Source organism: Pipistrellus kuhlii, unplaced genomic scaffold (assembly GCF_014108245.1).
Source record: "Pipistrellus kuhlii isolate mPipKuh1 unplaced genomic scaffold, mPipKuh1.p scaffold_m20_p_10, whole genome shotgun sequence".
NCBI lineage: Eukaryota > Metazoa > Chordata > Mammalia > Chiroptera > Vespertilionidae > Pipistrellus > Pipistrellus kuhlii.
This window is the reverse complement of record NW_023425405.1, coordinates 56946238-56965473: the sequence shown is the minus strand read 5'-3', so window position 1 is coordinate 56965473 and position 19236 is coordinate 56946238. Positions and strand designations below refer to the sequence as shown.

Here is a 19236-nt window from a genome sequence, read left to right as displayed (position 1 = left end):
GGCTGCTTGGGAACTCCAAAGTCCCATGCAGTCTCCCAGCTGCCCCTCGGCCCTGGTGATGGCCAGCGGGAGCTCGGGAGCTGACCCCCTGCTCCCCGTGTTCTTGCCTGAGTCCGGTATCTTCTGTGCAGGCTGCTGGTGCTGGCACACCCCCCCCCCCCCCCTCGACACCCTGAGGTTGTTGCCCAGCGCCCAGGTTCCGGGGCGGCAGCTTTCACTGCGGAGGTGTGTCCTTGCCCAGGTCTGCCCTGTGGCACGGCTACACTGTGCCCAGCGACAGTGGCATCCATGGACTCGTCCTTTCTTTGTGTCACTTTTGTCACCTGGGCAGGGACATGGGACTGCATAGGTTGGTGTCTCACAAGATCCCCTTTGAAATAAGTGCCTGTGGTTTCTGCCTACAGCCCCGAGGCTGTGGGGCCCAGAGCTGAGAGGCACCAGGCTTTTCCCTCCGTCCAGTTTCCCCCAAGATGCCCCCAGGTCCCGCTGCCCTGACCACTTCCTGGCCCTTGTGCACAAGGGTGGGCAGCGTCACCCTCCAGGTGATTTAACGTGCCCGGCACAGGGCTAGCACGTCTCCTGTCCATCTCAGTCCCCCCGCCCTCAGAGGGGAGTGCAGGCTGGTAGTGTCCTCATCGGTGCAGGAGGCTGCGGCCCAGCGGAACTCAGTGACCTGCTCACGGCCCCAGCATGCGGAGCTCCAGTCCCACACCAGACTCGTCTGGACTGCTCCAGACACCGGTCATCTCATAACTCAGTTCCCAGTCCCGTGCCTGCTTTGCTCAGTCATCTTCTCCGCTTACATCCTACCTGCTTTGCCCCCAGGGCTGGGAGGAAACGGTGGACGCCGCGGTGTCCCACCTCCTGAAGACCTGCCTCTCCAAGAGCTCCAAGGAGCAGGCTCTGAGCCTGGGCAGCCAGCTGAGCAAGCCCCGCGACACCAGCCGCCTGAAGAAGCACATCACCCTGCTCTGCGACCGCCTGGCCAAAGGCGGCCGCCTCTGCCTGAGCACCGACGCGGCCGCCCCGCCCGCCATGGTCATGCCAGGTGAGCGCCGTGTCCACGCCCAGTGACAGGGGCGTGTCTGCGGTGGTACCGGGGTCCACATTTCACAGGAAGTGATGATGGAAGGTTGCTTTCCCGTGTCCCCTGCTATCCCAGGGTAACCACTTGGCTGGAGACGTTTCTAGAATGGTATGCCTCTTTTCTTCCCTCTGCTTTGAAACGTATGATCCATGTTGTTATGGATCTAACCAATGAAAAGTGGATCAGAGAATAAAACCAAACGTGATTTCTCAATACCATATTTCTTAGATGAAAATAACCTGATGCAAGCCACTGATGTTAGCCAGATGAGGTCCGTCCTTCTACTGTTTGCTTGGGTTGTGGTCAGCAGGATCAGGGGGCGGAGACAAGAAAAAAAGTCCAGGATCAGGGTGTTCGGCATCTGAGGGCTCTCCCCTATGTGGCCTTGGGCACCCAGGACATTTCAGATGAGGAAGAGATTTAAACATAAAACAGTGAAACCACAAAAACCCAGAGGAGGTGGAGGTGGCTCCACAACATGAGGTGACAGGCAGTTCTGCGTCAGCCCGGTGTGCATGAACAGGTGTGTGCTGTGGGGTTGTCCTGGCGGCAGAGTTCCAGGGGTGTCTGTGTGTCTTCCCATTCCATCTCCTCCATTATTGTGCATGTTTTCCTACCAACGTCTGTAACTTATGAAAAGGGACCATGGTAGAAAGTCCCAATAAGGAAACAACAATTGTATCAGAAATGATGGTAAGGGAAAAGCAAGGACCGATATTACACATCAGGACAACGAAAGGCTTTCTCCTCCCACAGGAAGTAAGTTACTCAAGGGCAGTGACCGTGCGTCTGTGGGGCTTGTTTGCATTTCGGTTCCGATGAACGGACGCCCAAGTCCCTCCCAGGACTCTGCACCGATGTGCGCGGCTGGTTTGTGGGTTCTGCCTCCTTTCCGTGCCGCCTCTGGAAGGGGGCCACGTCCTGCAAGCATCGCTCTCTGAGCGATCTTCCATCTTCCACGAGCGAGCTCATCGTAGGCAACCTGGTGAGCACGTGGCTGCAGCCTGCTTGGCTGCTCTGCGGAGTTTGACGATGACACCGCCTCCCTGAGGCCTTCTCCCCTCTGGGCTTCTCCCTGGCTGCTGGAAACTGCTCCTGTGCCCTCGGACCTGTCTTTTCAGGTGGCTTTGTGACTTCCTGTCCCCTTTTCCATCTCTAGACTCTTGGTCTGACTTCATCATGCTCTGGGCAGTCTCGTCATACTGCCACCTGAACTCCGTGTCCTTCTGGCTTTGTAGCTTTCTGTCTGGCCTCTCCTCCAGGTCTCCCACGTCTCCCGCACCACCCCACAGGCCTCTCCGATTCCGTCTGCCTGAGTGAGACTCAGCTGCTCCGTGTGCCGGGTCGCAGCGCCTGGTATTGCCCAGTGCCCGGGCCAGGGACCTCGAGACAACTGGACCCTCTGTTTCCTTTGCTCACCCTGTTCAGTCAGCCACCCACCCCTGATGAGGCACCTCCCACATGTATCCTTTCCCCTTCCCCCACTGCCCTCACCTTGCAAACACCCATTTCCTATTCAGGCCATTAAAAGCACCGACAAGAGTCTCCTTGTATTAAGATTCCTCCTTTATTTTTAGTACCACCATAAAAAACCAACAATTTATAAATGTTCATAGCAGAATTATAGCTAAAAAGTGGGAAAATTCCAATACTTGTCAACTCATGATGGACAAATACATGCGGTAGATCCTCTGGGGCTGTGTAACACAGGACCACAGGCCGGGCTGCTTAAACAGCAGGATCAATCTCTCACCGTTCTGGAGGCTGGCACTTCAGGGTTAAGGGGCTGGCAGGTTTGGTTTCTCCTGATGCCTTTCTGCTTGGCTTTCAGATGGCCACCTCCCCTGAGTCCTCTGCATGAGCACATTCCAGTGAGCCTTCTCTTTACAAGGGCACTGGTCCTTTTGGATTAGGGCCCCACCCTTATGACCGCATTTAACCTCATTTTCTGCTTTAATGGCCCTATCTCCAAATAGGGTCACATTGGGGGTTAGGGCTTCAACCTATGAATTTTGGGGAGGGCACAATTCAGTTCATAACACTCCAGATGGAAGGTAGTGCATGGAGTGCCTTTGGTAGTGCATGGAGAAGAATACGGTTTGTATTCTTCTTTGTGGCCTCAGCTCCCCACCTAGGCCTGCCATATAGCCTATTTCAAAATAAAAAGTATTTTTAAAACTTTTTATTTTGAAATAGTGTAAAATATCTATAATAATTTTAATTACAGATTCACAGGAAGATGCAGAAATACTATATAGAATCCCTTGTACCCTTCCTCCAGCTTTCCCCAAAGGTGACATTTTATAGAACTGCAGTACAGTATCCAAATGGGAAATGGACATTGGTCTGCCTTATATTTTTAGAATGAATTAGTGGAGCTTTTATTAAAGAGAATGCGTCTTGAAGCAGGTATACATTTTAGACTTTCAGAAAGGGTAGTGGCAGATATTATAGATACAAGCAAGGCGATATTGACCTGTAAGTAAACTGGTAAAGTTTCAGATTAGTTCAGGTGGCTAGCTCAGGAAGCACTAGTTAGTCAGAAACTTGGGAGCTGCATAGAAGAGACTGAAAGGTGAGCATGTAATGGGAGCAGTTGTAGGTTCTTAAACTGTGAGTGACTTATAAAACACGGTGTTTGAGAAATACCAAGCTCATGGTGGTGTGCAGGTGGAAAGGGAGCGTGAAGGAGAGGGAAGAACACAGATACTCCATCAAGCTTGTTGGTTGCTGTTGGTGGAAATGATTAAGTTGGCTGGGTTTTGTGTGTTATGGATAATGTGCTTCATTTATAATGCAGTGAGTTTGAGATGATGAAGGTACATCCGAGAAGAGACAGGTGTCGACAGCTGTATCTGAGGAATTTTATCTTAAGGGAAAGATTGAAGCTTGAAAAGTAGATTTGGTATCTTCAGTTTACAGGTCATTATTTTGCCATTGGATGAGCTGTCTGAGGAGAGAAGGCATTAGGAAGGGATCATGGGATTTGGGATTTAGCTGCAGAGCCAGGAACCTGGGATGGGAAGTGGATTCTATGGGAGGAGTGAATTTCAAGGAATTCCCAGAAGAGGTGGTGTCAGTACTTTCAAGGACAGTAGGAGTTCAAGGAAAGATCTTTCAGTAACTGGAAGGAGCAATATAGGGAGAATAGGGAGTAGTCTGTTGTCAGGATTTTCTTCCCTTCCCTTCCCTTCCCTTCCCTTCCCTTCCCTTCCCTTCCCTTCCCTTCCCTTCCCTTCCCTTCCCTGCCCTGCCCTGCCCTGCCCTGCCCTGCCCTGCCCTGCCCTGCCCTCCCCTGCTCTCCCCTCCCCTCCCCTTCCATAAAAGATAATGTAGCGATGTTTGAAGGTCAGGGGGTGGTGGCAAGATGAGAATGTTCTAAATCCAGCAGTGTTAAATTGGAAGCTTTGAGGAGGCAGAGAAATAATCTAGAAAATATTTAGTATTTGAGAAGAGAAAAATTTATAACCTGGATATAAAATTGGGAATATTTAATGGAAAGTTTAATGCAATCCCTCCACAGGAATTTTGCAGAAGTAGGTTTATAATGATCTGTGAGAGACAAGAAGGGGTGAATGGGGAGGTGGTGAATTCAGGCTGGTTTGCAGTAACCACTTTGGGAAGGACAAGCTGGGCCACCGAGCAATTGTGCAGCTACTTTATAGTTTTGAAACCAAAGTTTCTTAGCTTGTGATAACACCTCTTTGTTTTGAAACAACAAACTGCTTCAAAAATTCAACTATCGTGTATAAGAAAGCATTCAGTTATTAACAGGATGCGGGTCTTATCCATTGTATTAGGGAGTTCTAATTGGCTGAATGGAGGGTTAGCGGGAGAATATTTGAATCCGGGATTAGACTTGATTTCACAGGAGAAGCAATTAGGAGCAACTCTAGGGAAAGGTCTGCCATCAAAGACCTACTAGAACACCATTCTCCCTGTGTGTACTTAGCAAATACTTGTTGATAGACAAGCTGGCTGGTGACTAATTACAATGTGATGACCGAAGCCCGTTTCTTGGAAGTAGGGCTGTTAATACAGGAAGAGAATACCAGGGGAGTTTGAGGAATTTCCTCTCCTGCAGATGTTTAAACTAATGCAGATACTCCACCGTCTAAAGATAATTTGGGAAAAACCCTGCCTGAAAGCAGGGGAATAAATTAAATAACTTTTAAAGACATCATTATTTCTGTTTCTTTAGCCCTGTCGCACAGGCAAAGCTGTAAGATGCTCATTTTTTACCCTCGCCCGGCCGTAAAGTGAGCTGTCCTTTCTCTGGATCACTCTCATGTGAAACACTGCAGTGGGAACTTCATTCTGTGTAATTTTCAGTTCCTTTAAAAGTTCCTAAGTTAGCCCAGAGAGGAGCATCCCTCAGTAAGGTATTATCTCTGGGGCTTTTTATTGTATAAGAAAATAACTTTTCTCACATGCTATTGACATTTGGGCTGTTGATCTTCAAATATGAGGAAGAAAAGAAAAGGTCTTTATTCCGACAGCTGCTGGTCTGAAGGGATTTCTACAGTCACCTTAAACTTGTATTCTTGTCTTTTCTGGTCTTCCCCCCTCCATGTCTACCCCCACCTCCGCTTCTGCTGCCCGGGCCCAGTGTGCCGCAGCGGGCTCTCCTTGTCCTCCTCCCGTTGTAACACACATGCCTCCTGCTTCCTTCCCTTCTGCCTGTGCTCTCAATTTCTAACAAATTCAGTCCCTGACAATGGAAGCTTCTCTGCTTTCAGTGTAAATTCATGACTGTGAGTCAAGTTGTGTTTCTTGTCTTTGTTTTCCTTGAGATTTTTGGTGCTTAAAAGCAGTTCATCCAACTACTTATCTGAGACAGTCATTAAGATTTATTTTACATCACATTATGTTCATTTAAAAATTTAAAATACATTCATGATGAGAATATCCATGGGTAGATGGGGCAGACCCAACCAATCGGCCCACCTGTTATTTCTCACTGGAGCTGATGCACTTGGCCTAAAATAGGAACACCCATCTACCTACCTCTCGCCCTGCACAGGGCTATGCTGCCGACCTTGTTTATTCTTTTTCCTAAATGCTTTACTTGAATTTATTGGGGTGATGTTGGCTGATAAAATTACATCGGTTTCACGTGTTGGATTCTATAACACATCATCTGTACATTGTATTGTGTGTTCACCATCCCAAGTGAAGTCTCTTTCCGTCACCATTTGGCCCCCTTCCCCTCTTTGTCCCCCGACATGGTGATTACATGCTGCCAACCTTAAAAAGTCTCTTATACTAAAGTTTAAAAAATCCCACCATTTTTAGTGTGTTTATTCAAATGAACTGTTGGACTAGTCAGTCCCTTCTGATTTACTATGTATAATATTGATTTTTCTTAAACAATTAAAAATTAAAAACTGGTCTCTGGATTCTGGTAGCTCCCAGAGCATAGAAATATCTGATTCTGAAAAAGCAAAGCACCTTGACTGGCTGGTGTGGCTCAGTGGTGGAGCATTGACCTAGGAACCAGGAGGTCAGGGTTTGATTCCCAGTAGGGGGCATATAGGAGGCAGCTGGTCAATGATTCTCATCATTGATGTTTCTATCCCTCTCTGCTTCTCCCTTTATTGTTTTATGAAGTCAATAAAAACATATTAAAAATAAAAGATAAATATTGAAACACAGTTGTAGTCCTCTGTATGTTTCAACTCTGTATGCTTTTTTTAAAATGTAGCTTTTTGTTATTAAAATGTTTAATTTCTTACTTAAAAACAAATATTTTGGTTTTGAGATAGAAATTTTGTGTTTCTCTTAAGACTGCTTTCTGAGCCACAAGCCAGTGTCCTGTGGAAAATGTTACCCTAAAGTAAAGTGGTGTCACTCGCTAGCTCTCAGAAGCTGTGATTTGTGCTAATGTGGATAGGATGGTTCAGTGAACTAAACTGTCTTGCTTTGCTTCCCTCCAGGCTTATAAATTATACCAGTTGTACTGTGGTCGCTGCATACAAATTTGTGATGAAGCTCAATAGCAACATCTGTAAACAATTCATCTTTTGGCCCAAGGAACAATATTAGAGCTTAATGAACACATGTCAACTTCTTAAAAGGGCAAAGGAGTATTATTTATAAAATGACAATTTTTTTTTTGTTGTTGTTCATTTAATAGATTCTTTAAGAAAATAGCCCCAGCCGAGACCAGTTTGGCTCAATGGATAGAGCGTCGGCTTGGGGACTGAAAGGTCCCGGGATCGATTCCGGTCAAGAGCATGTACCTTGGTTGCGGGCACATCCCCAGTAGGGGGTGTGCAAGAGGCAGCTGATCAATGACTCTCTCTCATCGATGTTTCTAACTGTCTATCTCTCTCCCTTCCTCTCTGTACAAAATCAATAAAATATATTTAAAAAAAGAAAAGAAAAGAAAATAGCCCCATATCCCAGGCACTGTGCTGGGAATTTGGATATGCTGTGAAAGAGAGACAGCAGTCCTACCGCATGGACCTTGCCTTCTGGAAGGAGGTCCAGGTAATAAACAGGTGAATAGCTGAGCAGGAGAACCCCAGGTTGTTTTACGTTCAATAGATAGCAATTCAATAGGTATCAGAGTTGAGAGAGTTGAGGTGGAGAGAGAGGAAGAGAGAAGGCTTCTAGGAGGAAAAAGGTGAGAAATAGGGGAAAGCATTTAAGCCAAAGGGATAGAATTTACAGGCCAGGGATTTGCTAAGAGATTATTACTTAGATATTCTCACAAGAAATAAAAACGGTAGGGAAAAAAATCAGGGAAATATGTGAAGTGATGGGTGCTCACTAACTCAATGGGGGGAAGGGCAATCCTCTTACAATCTATTCATGTCACATACATTTAAGATATCTAACAATTTTATTTGTCAATTATACCTTGATAAAGCTGGGGTGGGAGGAGGGGAGAATTTAAAGGCCTAGAGGGGATAAAGGGTTTGATGTTTTCAGAAGGCACAGGCCTTCCTGGTTTGATGTTGCTGAGGAGGGGTGGCAGGGAGAGCCAGGCCCTGTAGTGTTCCTTGCACTCCACGGCGAGAGATTCAGATGTTGTCCTACGAGTAGTGGAAGTCATCAAATGGTTTTAAACGGGGGGATTATCTGATCTGGTGTAAGTTTTAAAAGATTCCTGTGGCTGCTATGTGTGGGGATGATCTGGAAAACAGCTGGAATGAAGCAGGTAGAGAGATGACAAGGACTGGGGAGTGGCAGTGGGAATAGAATTAGGAAGACATGAGGCATTTTTAGAGGCTGGAAGCCATAGAACTTGGTGATGGGGTGAGGGAGATGAGGGAGGAAGCAAAGATGCCTCCTGGATGGCTGGCCTCAGTCACGAGGTGGGCAGCAGTGCTCTCCGTGAAGTGGGGAGACACAGGAGCACTGTGTGTGCATGCGGGGGAGGATGGAGTAAAAGACCGCAGTTGGGTCTATTCCACTGCTGTGGCCGAGTGGGCATCCGACTGTAGATGCCACATGGTCTGGGGCTCAGGGGAGACGCCTGGCTGCAGAGAGACTGGGGAGACAGCGGCCTCTGCCCATTGTGGAAGCCAGGGGCTCCCTTACGTGGAGAGAGGAGAGAGAAGGGGGCTCGTGTAAACCTTGAGGCCTTCCAGCATCTATAGGTCAGGAAGCGGGGCAATACCAACACTGGAAACTGAGGAGAAGTAGCCAAAGAATGAGTAAGAGGAAAACTGTGAGAAAGTAGTCCTCGAGCTGCCAGAGAGGGAAGGCTTCCAAGGTCAGCAGGGCCACGTGCTGCCCAGGCGCAGATGGGGGCGCTGGGGTGTTGGGAGGGGGAGAAGGGGAGCTGTGTTCTACCTGAGGTTCTTACACGTTTTGTAACACTTCTTCTTTTCTATCCATCCCTCGTCACTAATTGGAATAAAGCTTTATATGTTTTTTTTAACCCTTTTCTTCAGTTGATAGGGCTAGTTAAGCACTATTCCAGAAAATCATCACTGTCTTCCATCTTGCTCCTTCTGCAGTGTCAGTCCATTCTTCATAGAAGGACACCGCGCTTCTTGTTTTAGAGCCGGGTCTTTTGCGCTCCTCCTCCCCCCACTCCTCTTCATCTTGAACTGTCAGCGCCACTTACTTTACTTTTTCTTTCCTTTTAAAAAAGGTTTTTTTTTTTTTTTTTTTTTAAGATGTTTTTATTGATTTCAGAGAAAGGAAGGGAGAAGGGATGGAGCCTGAAACCTGGGCATGTGCCCTGACCGGGAATCAAACCATGACCTCCTGGTTCATAGATGACACTCAATCCCCGAGCCACCCCTGCTGGGCTTTCCTTATTCCTCCTTCTGTTCCCGGTACTGTTGCAGGAGTGGAAAAGTGATGGTGGGCAAAACAGGCATGACCTGTACCAGTGGTTGGCAAACTCATCAGTCAACAGAGCCAATATCAACAGTACGACGACTGAAATTTCTTTTGAGAGCCAAAAACCAACTTCTGTGCATGGGCCACGAAGTTTCAATTGTGCTGTATTTGTGCACCCGCATGTGGTGTTTTGTGGAAGAGCCACACTCAAGGGGCCAAAGAGCCTCATGTAGCTGGTGAGCCACAGTTTGCCAACCACTGACCTGTACCATTGTGGAGCCTATTTTCTCAGTGAACCACACAATCATGCCGATCCTCAGTTACGAAACGAGGTAAATGCTATGAAAGCAAGAGGTGATAGAGGCTCCAGCCTGGGAAGCGGCAGTGGAGATGCAGGGGGGCAGAGAGAGGTGAGAACTCCGAGGCGATGAGGTCAGCGGACTTGGCGATTGATTGGAGATAAGGGCTGCGCGGGAGGGCGGTATTCGGAGGCCCCGTTCATCCAGAAGGCATCCTTGGCAGAGAGCAAGGCTTGAGGGAGACGGGTCCTGAGTCAGTCTGTCCCTGTGGACCTGGAGTGCTTATCTCACGTCTGCTTTCCCTGCACGAAGCCTTCCCTGAATAGTCTGCCCTGTGCTAATGATTCTGACTCATATCAATTACATATTAGCAATTCATGTGCTTCAGCCCAGTACTCCTGTCAGTACTGACCACTGGCACCTCACGTCATACCATCTGCTGCTCTAATGGCGGCGTACGCGTCCCAAACTAAAACTTAAGATCCATGTGGACACAACATATGTGACTACTGTTTCTGTTGAGACGACGGATCAGACTTGACCGAGCAATATACATTTGGGTTCCCATGTCACTAAGTGACTTCCTTGGGACACAGTCTTGTTTCTTATGAGGTCATTAATAACCTTCAATTCAATAGATAGCAAGTGTCTCCCAGGGCAATGGGAATGAGGGAGTTTATCGACATAAAGTGAATTACATGCTCTGACATGCTAGTGTCATAGGTTCTTTATCTGGATCTACTTTCTACATGCCCTTGACCGGAATCGAACCCGGGACCTTTCAGTCCGCAGTCCGATGCTCTACTCATTGAGCCAAACCAGTTTTGGCTGGATCTACTTTCTAATTAAAGTCCTGAGGCCCATGCTACTCACTGTGTTGAATACTGTTCAGCTGAGCTTCAAGTGAAACATGGGGTGATAGACTCATGTTCTTAGTCTTAAGTTCTGCTTTTTGTGAGTGTTTTTTTTAGCGCGTTACAAAATGTCACCTAAGTTTGCGTCTGTGATAGAATTCCACGGCCCCTCCTTACTGCAGACTGGCCTCTGAGATGTCAGCATCGGAGAGTGGGATTTTGTTTTCCCAGCTGTTTAAATGTAATGTATTTAAAGACAGAAGCACTGTCCTGTAAGCTTATAGCCTGAATAAATCTATTTTAAAGGTGTGTTGGTCCAAGGCCAGGCGGCATAATGGGATGACATATGAGCTATTCATGGTTGAAGACCTGGCACGGGCTTGGCTGCAGGTTGCCAGGAAAATGACTCAGTTTGCGGGAGTGTCAGTTTGCGGGAGGCCTGTGTGGGCATCTGTGAACATCGCAGAACCAGCGTGAGGTCTGACATAATGTGTCCTCTGTCAGTTATACTGCCACGTTAGCCACCTCAGGTATAAAAGGGCAATGTGAATGAGTCCAGAAGGCATTCCAAAGCCTGGCTTCCAGAAGTAGTCTGAAAGGGGACCACCTGAGGAGAGGTGGTATGTGGGCCTGGGAGTTGACATTTAAGCTTTTCTATTCTCTTGTCTTCATCTGGACTCATCAATCATTTAGCAAATACTAGTCGCTCCTCTTTCTGAATCTTTATCACTTTAGGCATGGATTTTATAATAAGACTACCTGCAAGCTTTTTTAGACACTTCCTCTCCCTGGCTTCTGGTCTCCTGTAAATACCAGTGATAGCATTCCAAAGAAGTGCTGTGAAAAACTTACTAGTCCTAAAACAAACCAAACAAAGCCCGCGATAACCCCAACTTGAATACTTGTAAAGTCATTTCTCAATAATCCAAGGTGCCTAATTGGACTGCTTATCTGGAGATCTTTTACTTTTTTTCATTTGCATTTGCCAAGAATGTCTGGTAATTATGCACTCAGCTTCCATTTGAGAAGCTTTCTGAACGACTTAAAAGGCCATCATCATTAATTCATATTTAATATCTGAATCTAAGGTTTCCTTATTGTAGTAACGAGCTGAGTGCTAGCCAGAAACACCACTTAATTTGAGAAAGCACAAGTGCTCAAAGGTAGCCATCAGCCTTTGATTTTTATTGAGAAAATTTATTTCAATGGCTCACAGGCTTGCTTCTATTAACTTGACCTCTTTAGTTCCTTACCTTTTGCATTTAGCATCCGTCCTTGGCAAAAGATGATCTGGTTAACGATTTGTTCAGAGGGGACTGTAACCAGGAGGGCAGCGACGGAGGGTCGCTCTGGCAAGGCGTGTCCTCTTCTCTACCCAAGGGGAGGGTTCAGTCTGGCACTGAGCTGCACCCGGACATGTAGCTCAGGATCCTGCCAGGTTGATGTCCAACCTAAGGGCTCCTTTCAGGCTGATGTGCCCGTGTCTGCTTCCAGCCTCTTTTCCCAAAGATCCTGCCGCTGGCGGGACATCCTCCATGGAGGGCAGGATGCTGGGAGACAGGCAGGTGGCCTTGCACTCAGCCTCTCTGAGCCGATGTTTCTTCCTCTTTACCTCTAACTGGTAGGGTCTCAGGACTCTCCTCCCACTGCGTCTGTGATGCAGCCTTCCCCCACACGCATCCCAAGTTCTAGGCGAGGGGCTGTGGCCCTGCTGACTGCTCCCGTGGAGCCCTGGGATGGCTCAGGAAGTCAACGCATAGAAAGGTGTGAGGAGAATTGGGGGCAGACTGTGCTTATTGAACCGAAGAGGCTATTTCAAGTTAAAGAGCCTTTAGTCATGATCTCTCAGAATGAAAAATTCCTTTATCTTCTAAATCTTTATTAAGTACCTACTATGGGCCTCTTACCATGCCAGAGTCTGGTCTTCGGTGGTGACCAACAAAGGAAATCCTCTGCCTTAGTAAAGCGTGGTCCTCGTGGCGGAGGGAGGCAGTGTTCCCTCGCCTAAAACGATGGGTACAGCCCGGGGCCAGTGATGAGAGGCAGGAGCAGGTGAGCGGGACAGAGTGGTGGCGGGGGCGGGGTGGAACTTGGGGAAGCCTGCCCAAAGAGGTGAGACTGGAAGCAGGAGGGGCAGCTCCATGAAGATGCCCTTGCTGGGGTTGGGGGTGAGAGCAGGGAGCAGAGGCATCCCAGAGAAGGGGGAGGGGACAGGACACGCAGAGGCTCCGGGGAGGCGGGGAAAGGCCAGGGTGCCTGGGAGAATGGGCAGGCGGGTGAGGGCCAGGCCATAGAGTAGGGGTGTCGAACTCAATCAGAGAAGGGGCCAAAATCTAAAATCCAGCCTAAATCGCGGGCCGAATGGTTTACTGAACAGTCATAAACTGTCATTGTGATGGAAACGCAGCGGAGTGCAGTGATCACAGCGCGGTGCGGGCCACATTGCAAGGCCTGGCGGGACGGATTTGGCCCGCGGGCCTTGTGTTTGACACGTGTGCCATAGAGGAAAGCCCCGTTTCAAAGTTCAGGTTTTAGTAGAAATGACTGTTCTTGAAATAGGACATTTTTATGAATCTGCTATCTCTTAGTTCGAGTGCAAGGTGGCAGTCCTGACCTTGACCGGCCAGCCTGCATTCCTAACCTGGCATCACCAGCAGCGGCGTGTTGTAAAAGCACTTCACAGCCGTCCCAGGCCGAGGCTGCTCAGGCCCAGGCACTCATCCCTTGAACGCGAGGAGCAGAAACGTTTAAGAGGCCGCAGCAATAACATTTGAGAAGATGAATAATTTAAAGCTATGAAATCATGAATTATGGATTGTAAAAACCGGCTCCTCGCTTGTGATTAGAGATTCATAGTTTTCATGCTATAGCAGAGCAGAGCCGGCTGGCAGGCCTTCCCGACGCACTTCATCGAAGCACAATTAGGCCCAACACATTAGTGCCTCGATGTGCTGGCGCGCGCTGGCTTCTGCTGTCGAGACCATTAAAGTTTAATGTGAGCAGCTTAAGCATAAGTGGTCACGGATGATTCACAGCCTTGCTGCCTGCTCTCGGTGAAAATGATCGTCCGCGCGCGAATTGTCCCCCATGGCCACACTTATCTTCGGAGCTGATTTCCTAGACACATCTGTGTCCGTCGGAGGCCGGGAATAAAGGTTGCACAGCTGATGGGCAAGCACAAAGGTGATTGCTCGGCACGCAGGGCATTTGATGATGTAGAATTCTGGAACTCTTGACGTGTTCCTTGAAATTCTGGTACCAGGAGGGTGCCTGCCATTGGAGCTGCTCTGTGAGAATGGAGTTAGCCAGCCAGATGGGTTTTCTCTTTTCTTTTCTTTCTACTTTTAAATTGATTTTAGAGAGAAAGGGAGAGGGAGAGAGAGGTAGAAACATCAACGATGAGAGAATCATTAATCAAGCCTGAAACCCGGGCATGTGCCCTGGCTGGGAATTGAACTGTGACCTCCTGGTTCAGAGGTCAGTGGTGAACCACTGAGCCACAACGGCCAGGTGATGTTATTTTTCTTTAAGGAGGATGTGCCAGGAGTTGCCCACAGTACTCTGCCCACATCTCTCTTGCTCCCATGTCCCCAGCCCGTAGCTCCTCTGCCTAGGATTCTCAGTTTGCCCATTGCTGCTGAGTGATTCCTGTGGCCCTTTGCAGCTGAGGAACTGTCTGAGGCCTTTCCCTCCTCTCTCCCACTCCTTATATTCCTCTCTGAACGAGTCACCCCCCACCCCTCCACTCATTTGCCCATCATCCCCTATTCGGCAGGGGTGGGAACCTTTCTTTCCTAAGGGCCATTTGGATATTTATAACGCCTTTCACAGGCCATAAAAAAACATCAACTTAAAAATCAACCTGCTGTAGTTGGTCAAAGAATTAACTCACCCCTAACGCCTAGGCAGAGCCAGACCAAATGATTTCGAGGGTCTCATACAGCCCATGGGCCGGACATTCCCCACCCTGCTCTGTGGGATTGCATTGTACGGAGAGCGATATTCTCTAACGCAGTCTGCTGTGGGCTCCCTGAGAACCAAGGTTGGTTTGGTGCCCTAGCTTTTGGCACGGAGTCTGCAGGTGGTGGGCGCTGGTGGTGCATGGACTGAGGGTGTGCCTATTCTTGGCTCTGAGGTGACCAGAAGGGTGGATCTTCTTCGAACCAGCCCAGGTATCATCCTAGACCGTGGCTGCTACTAACGATGTAACCAAACGCATGCAGGCTCCTCCTTGCACTGCACTCTGACTGCTGCCTTTTCCAAATGAAGACATTTTTGCAATCCCTGCACTTAATGAAGGAGCATGTTCCAAACTTGTTGCAACGCCATAAGCTTCTCACGGGACTCGCTCATGAACTATTTTGAGGGTGTGGGCGTTGGTTCCGGGGCTCTGAGAACTTAGCCAAGGTCAAGAGCAGAGAGGTGCTGCCTTCCTCTCCCGCCCCGCTCTCTGGAGCTCCCCGGATGCATTGATCAGTCTGTCTCGTTAAATAAAGCAGGAGTAGTTTAGGACTGGAAGATAAATCTAAAAGTCTCCATTCCAGTACTTGGGACCCTTCTGTGTCTGAACACCCCCCCTAAAAAAGATAGATGTTTGTTCTTAAGCATCTCCAGGGACGGTGTCCACAGCCCTCTCTCTCATCCTGTGCTCCATTACCCCGGCTGGCTCATCAGGAAGGTGGTTTCCCTTCCCGTCTAACCTTCATCTCCTGCTGCAATTTACACTCATTTCCTTCAGGGGAAGAGAAAGCCACTCAGCAGCACCCACCACCTACTTGCCCTTGAAGAAGTCTGTCTTGCTCCGGGCACCCTTCTCTTTCTAGTGCTGAATGGTCTTCTCTTTGTGCTGTTTCCTTTGGAGACTCTTCCTTTTAAGCCTTTCATTGCTCTGATTACAGCAAATATCAGGGCCCACACATCTCAGTTCTGTCACTGTAGTCTTGCATCTTTTCCCCCAATCTCCCGATCTGTGACCTCAGTGAGCCACTTGACACACCGACAAAGAATCGATGGGCACCACAGTAACGTGCTCTGTGGTTGTGGACTTCTTCCTCTCCAGGTGTCCCGTCCAGCGCCCTCCCCTCTCCATTTCCACATTGAAGGGTGACAAGGGTTTCTGTCTGATTTCTTGCTTTTTCATGCATAAGTTTCCTGTGGCCACACCTTCAGTTTCTGAGTCCCTGGTCCACTCAGGCTCTGCCAAGATAGCTTAGGGGGCGGAGGGAGAAGGAATGGGGCCATATTCTCTTTCCCTCTTGCCTTTCTAGAGGCAAGAGCAACCAATCACCAGGCGCTGCAAATTCCCAGCTCCTGGAACACTGATTTTTTTTGGAATCTGAGATAAGAACTTGGGAATAATGTGAAAGGAAGATGAACTGGGGGGAGGGGGTAAATACAACTGTGTCCACCATCTAAACATAGGAACATCTCCCTAAAAAACTAGGAAGGAGATAATGATGGGTGTGAAGGAGGATGAAGATGAATTAAATAGTAAGATGAAGAAGCAGAACAGTAATAAAATACACACATGATCAAGTGTGAAGAAGGAAAAAAACACTTTTATTTGTGATCCCCAAGCAGGAATAAATAAGTATAAAATTCTAGGATAAGAACAGTGACTCAAATTGATAGTAAAAATAAAACACGATTTCCGGTTGATGGCTGTGTTGCCTACACTATTAATTCAGTGACTCCTCATGGACCTGTTACCAATACAAGCCTCTAGTTTGTTGAAGGGTAGGCATTACCAACTTGACCCCTTACCAAGTCTAAGTATTATGATGCTTCAGGGATAGTCCTTGACTGTAGAGTTGTTGTTAAAATTAGTGTGACTTTAAAGAAACTTCAAGTTCAAGGTAGGAATATAGGTAGTATTATGTTTTCTTCTACTAAGTGAAGATTACATCAATGAGACAATAATTATAATAGGGCACACCCTTGATTTAGTGGAAGCCAATGCATTTAACTTGGGAAGACAACGTTTGGTCCTGTTTGCACATTTAAACTTTGGTCAAGTTCAAGTGGTATCTTTTCAGAAAAATAAAAGAAATGAATAGTTAATTTCCTTTAAGCCGATGTTAATTTTGAATAGCCCTAGGTCACAGGCATGCATTTTAGAAAGAAATCTCTCCTTCACGAATCCTCCAAAAGTCACTGCTGATAGTGTTTGTTGTCCCCCAATTGGGTGGCACAGTCTGAATTCTACACGAAACTCGGAACATCTAACCTGTAATAAAAACTTCAGAAGCCTAACGCCTTGTACACTTAGTGACAGGAGCCAAGGCACAGAGAAAGGAGGCCTTCTTAACAGTTTTCACACAACTAGAGATGTCGCTTTGATGACAGTTGATGCAGTGGAGAGCGTGAGTGGTGTTATTACAGTGCTCAGTGTACCTTTCCTTTATGTCTCGACGGCTCAGCAGTTGGATTGGGCCTGAGTGTGTAAACCAGAGATGCTGTCAGAACACCACTCAGGTGTGTCATCTCTGGTGTCAAGTGACAAGCTCAGATAAATCAAATAAATGATTTGCAAGAATATAATATGTGTAGGAACTCACCTAGACTTGGGCTCCCAGATGTTAAGCCCACAATACGTTTCTCTTTGACTTCAGACCACGCTCAGGACCACTGGAACCTGAGATCTAAAAATGGATTTCTTCTGAGGATTAGCAACAATTGTTCCATTTTAACTGATGGTCACCCTTTGGCTTTTTAACCTGGTTTTTAATAGAATTTATAATCCCCGGTAACATCTACCTGGAAGAAAATCATCCTGTTTTGGAGCCACTTCTGATGTCATTCTGATCTGAAATGAAGATGTTGATTAGAAGATTGAGTTTTGATAACTCAATGTTTATGGCTCACTTCCCAACAACCCTGTGTCTTAGGCTGGAGACAGGGTGCCGCTTTTGCCGCCAAACAAACCTTATGTGTTTTGGGCCTGTTGGCCAGCACTTCAAGAGCAGCTCTTTATTTTAGTCCAGTGTGAAATTGATTCTTACGTGAATAACTCCATCTTCTCTGCTGATTGAGGTGCACGTACAAGCCGGTCCGCTCAGCGTGTGCTGTGGGTGATGGAGGAGAGAAGGAATGTCTGCGGAGGAGTGCCACGGGAACCTGTGCCAATCTGCGCGGTGCGGGCAGGGCCAGGGGCTGTGGGCCGAGGGCGTTGAGCGGTGTTCACGCTGGGCCTTGTTGCAGGATTGCAGGGTCTGAGAAAGGAGCTCATTCAGACCTTCAGATCTCAGCGTGTTGCTGCCAATAAGGTCAAATGCTTACTGGAACTTATGCTTTATTCATTTTAGCTTTGAAAGATTAAAGAAGAACTTGTGCCTGGAATTCATCAATTTAAAAAAAAATATTTCATTAGGTTACTGTGTCTTGCTTTAAAGATAAAGATTCTGTTATTTTAAGCTGCTCCTCCTCTCTTTGATTAATTAGCAAAGGAGAGGGAGACAGTGAAGGAAGAAGAGAGGCGGGGGGAGGAGAAAGAGAGAGAGAGAGAAAAAGAAAGGGAGAGAATGATATATATAAGATATATATATATATATACATATATATATATATCTTTATTTGATTTTCATTTGGTTATAGTATAATCTATTCTTTTTTTTCTTTTCCAATTATAGTTGCATTCTTCTATGTTAGTTTCAGGTTTGTAGCATAGTGGTTAGACATTTATATAACATCTGAAGTGATCCCTCCTTAAGTTTAATCCCCACCTGGCGCCGTACGGTTACTACAAGGTTGTGACTAAGTTCTCTGGCTGTACTTTACATCCCGTGACTATTTTGTAACTACCAATTGGTACTTCTAACTTTCTTCACCTTTTCACCCAGTCCCCTAGCCCTCTTCCCACCTGGCAACCATTGGTTTGTTTCTGTATCTATGAGTTTGTTTCTGGTTGTTTTGTTGTTGTTTTTTTTGGTTCAATTATATATTTTTGACCCAAAATATAAGTGAAATCAGATGGTATTTGTCTTTCTCTGTCCAAATTATTTCACTTAGTATAATACCCTCAATGTCCATCATACTGTTGGAAATGGTAAGATTTCACTCTTTTTTATGGTTGAGTAGTATTCCCAATTACATATATATACACACACCACATCTTCTTTATCCAATTGTCAACTTAGGATGCTTCCGTATCTTGGCTATTGCAAATAATGCTGCAATGAACATAAGAATGCACATATCTTTCTGAATCAGTGTTTTGGATACTTTGGATAAACACCCAGAAGTAGAACTACCCAGGTCATAAAGTAGTTCTATTTTTATTTTTTTGAGGACCCTCCATACTGTTTTCCATAGTGGCTGTACCAATTTACAACCCACCAACAATACACAAGAGTTTCCTTTTCTTTACATACTCAACAACATTTATTATTTGTTGATTTATTGATTATAGCTATTCTGACAGGTGTCAGGTGATGATTCATTGTGATTTTAATTTGCATTTCTCTGATGATTAGTGATGTTGAATTTTCACATGTCTGTTGGTCATCTGTATGTCCTCTTTGGAGAAGTGACCATTCAGGAAGTATCATCTTTCCATTTTTGATTGGCTTGTTTGCTTTCTTATTGTTACATTGTTTGACATACATTTTGGATATTAACCCATTATTGAATGTATCATTGGCAAATATTTCCTTCCAATCAGTAGGTTTTCTTTTCACTTTATTGATGGTTTCCTTTG

The 19236-nt window shown here is 46.7% G+C and overlaps 1 protein-coding gene across 6 annotated transcripts in view; it reads left to right on the top strand.

Annotated features, from left to right (window-relative positions):
• Positions 1-19236, top strand: part of BBS9 (Bardet-Biedl syndrome 9) — a 287972-nt gene that overhangs the window by 246959 nt on the left and 21777 nt on the right. For all 6 annotated transcript variants that reach the window (XM_045578647.1, XM_045578645.1, XM_045578646.1 and 3 more), the window contains one exon: positions 826-1048. In XM_045578647.1, the coding sequence (XP_045434603.1) occupies positions 826-1048 (223 nt within the window). The remainder of the gene's footprint in view (positions 1-825; positions 1049-19236) is intronic.